Source organism: Condylura cristata, unplaced genomic scaffold (genome assembly GCF_000260355.1).
Source record: "Condylura cristata isolate star-nosed mole 26May11 unplaced genomic scaffold, ConCri1.0 scaffold00013, whole genome shotgun sequence".
NCBI lineage: Eukaryota > Metazoa > Chordata > Mammalia > Eulipotyphla > Talpidae > Condylura > Condylura cristata.
Window position 1 is genome coordinate 6079084 of NW_004567114.1, and position 2544 is coordinate 6081627.

General features: G+C 52.0%; 1 protein-coding gene across 1 annotated transcript in view; it reads left to right on the forward strand.

Moving 5' to 3' along the window:
* Window positions 1–1871, forward strand: part of DICER1 (dicer 1, ribonuclease type III) — a 42724-nt gene extending 40853 nt beyond the window's left edge. The window contains exons 26-28 of the mRNA XM_004681590.2: window positions 1083–1245; window positions 1331–1406; window positions 1664–1871. Coding sequence (XP_004681647.1) covers window positions 1083–1245; window positions 1331–1406; window positions 1664–1829 — 405 coding nt within the window. The 3' untranslated portion in view covers window positions 1830–1871. The remainder of the gene's footprint in view (window positions 1–1082; window positions 1246–1330; window positions 1407–1663) is intronic.
* Window positions 1872–2544: the final 673 nt, after the last annotated feature.

The following is a 2544-nucleotide window of genomic DNA, read 5'->3' on the forward strand; positions in this document are numbered from 1 at the left end:
CTGAGTGTGACCCGGCGCTGGCGGGGCGCAGGCCGGTCCGAAGGGGTACTTGGCCTTCAGGACGTCTCCCCACCCCTGGGCCTTTGTCTTCTCCGATGTTGAAAAAGAAAACAACGCAGAATTAAACTTGATCCACTTTAAAACTCCCTTCTGCCTCAAACCTTGGAAGTAACTTGCTTCCCGGTGGCCAGCTGTGTGTTGCATAGAGCGCAGACAGGTGCTGAACGGCCATGAGAGAGTCCTGATCTTCCCTTTTTATTTTTCTCTCAAAAGTAATTTGTTTATTTTAGAAAATACAGTAAGCAAAAATGAAGTTGAATATGCAGTTCACGACATTAGAAATAGCCCAAATGAACATCTCAGGGTGGGTCACCGCTGGGAGAGACGCACGCGTGTGGTAGGTGACGGCGCCACGATGCCGCTGGCCGGGCGGCTGCCGCAGCTCACGCCAGTCACGGGCAGCCAGAGAGCAGGCGCTGAGCAGCCCGCCGGCCGCGTAGCCCAGTGGGTTTCAGGTGGAGCGTTGGGCAGACAGCCGTGGTGGGCGCTGGCGCATCCGGTTGCTCCTTAGGGTAGTGAGGTAGCTGCCCAGAGCGGGGTCCTGGCAGCGAGCACTTAGGCCTCGATCCACATGGAAGTTCTTCGTCTTCCGAAGTGAATCCCTACTATGTGCCAAGGATTCTGTTATACTGAGCAAACATAAAGAACCTCGGAGAAAAATATTTCCCAAAAAGAGTTTCCCCGCTGGAAAAGCCACTTCCCCGAGGCCGAGCGCAGCCTTGCCTGCGCGTCCGAGCCGTGCGGCTTCCGCAGCGGGGCGAGTGTATTCGAAGCGCTTTTTCTTATTTCTGTTGACGACCTCCATTTCCAATTTTGTGTCAAGGTGGCTTTTGTCTTCACTTAGGAGCCATGCGGCAGGTGTGGACCACTCGAGGGGTGGGGTTTTCTTCCCCTGAGTAGTTCGAAAGCCTCCTGCCCCCGGAAGAGACGATGCTCTGCAGAGCTGAGGCGGTGGGCGGCCTCGCAAGGGCTCTGCCTCTATAGGGCCTTTCCGCTGACGAGTCGCTTTTCTGCTCTGACAGCTCAGGCGATCTGAGGAGGACGAAGAGAAGGAAGAGGATATTGAAGTTCCAAAGGCCATGGGGGACATTTTTGAGTCGCTGGCTGGTGCCATTTACATGGACAGCGGGATGTCGCTGGAGAAGGTTTGGCAGGTGTACTACCCCATGATGCGGCCGCTGATAGGTACTGCTGCCCTCCGGACAAGCAACAGCGACGCTGAAACCACGTCAAGGATTTACTCACATTGTCATGTTCATTTCAATTACAGAAAAGTTTTCCGCAAACGTGCCTCGTTCCCCTGTGCGAGAGTTGCTTGAAATGGAGCCAGAAACTGCCAAATTTAGGTGAGTAAGAATGCGGGTGGGAAAAATTAACATAAAGCAAGGCGGGGAAGTTCTCCCGAAGCCATAACGCGAGGCACCGAAAACACTCCCCTGGGGCACGCGGTTTTGTCCGAGGCCAGTGGCTCCCTGTGCCCCTGACTGGCCGCTGGCCCAGCTGTGGCACGAGCGTCCTGTGGGGCGTCCCCCGCGCACGCAGGCCGGCTCGGCAGTGATCATAAACGCTGACTTCTCACGCAGCTCGCTTGGCTTTCTTGCAGCCCCGCGGAGAGGACTTACGACGGCAAGGTCAGAGTCACGGTCGAAGTGGTGGGGAAGGGGAAGTTTAAAGGTGTCGGCCGCAGTTACAGGATCGCCAAATCTGCGGCGGCCAGAAGAGCGCTCCGGAGCCTCAAAGCTAATCAACCTCAGGTCCCCAGCAGCTGAAACCCCTCTCGGAATTAAAAAAAAAAAAAAAAAAAAAAAAAAGGCAGAATTAAGGGGGAAGATACTTAAGTTGAAAAGGATTTAAAATTAAGTGTGAGTGGAATGAAGGCAGCATTTAAAGTTTGATAACAAGGTAGATGACAGAATAAAGCATTTAACACATGTATAAATCTTGGAACTAGTTGTAGTTTTAGTTTTTTGCGCAAACACAATCTTGTCTTCTTTCTTCACTTCTGCTTTGTTTAAATCACAAGAGTGCTTTAATGATGACATTTAGCAAGTGTTCAAAATAATTATTGGCAGGTTTTGTTTTGTTTTATTTTAATTTCTGCCAGCTTTGCTTAGTGTCAGGAGGCCAAGGTCTTGCCCCTCAGATGACCCCTGGAGTCCGACGGGCGCTCGCGCGGGGTCTGGGCGGTGGTGACGGTCCCATCGGGCCGCAGCTGAGCAGACGGTGTCCGAGACAAGTGTGCCAGCCTGTCTCCTCTTCCCACGTTCGTGTGTAAAATGTTTCCAGCCACTTCTGCGCTTAATAGAAAGTGAGGGACAGATACTTAATTAGTAGCGGCTGGCCTGCTGGTGAATCAAGTTTTAGTTTTCTCACCCCCACAGAGTCTTGCATAAAAAAGGTTCTTGCCTTAAAAGTGAAATCCTCATGGATGTCCTTTAATTTCTGATCTTTTTGGGGAAAACGGTCCCACACATCTTTCATTTT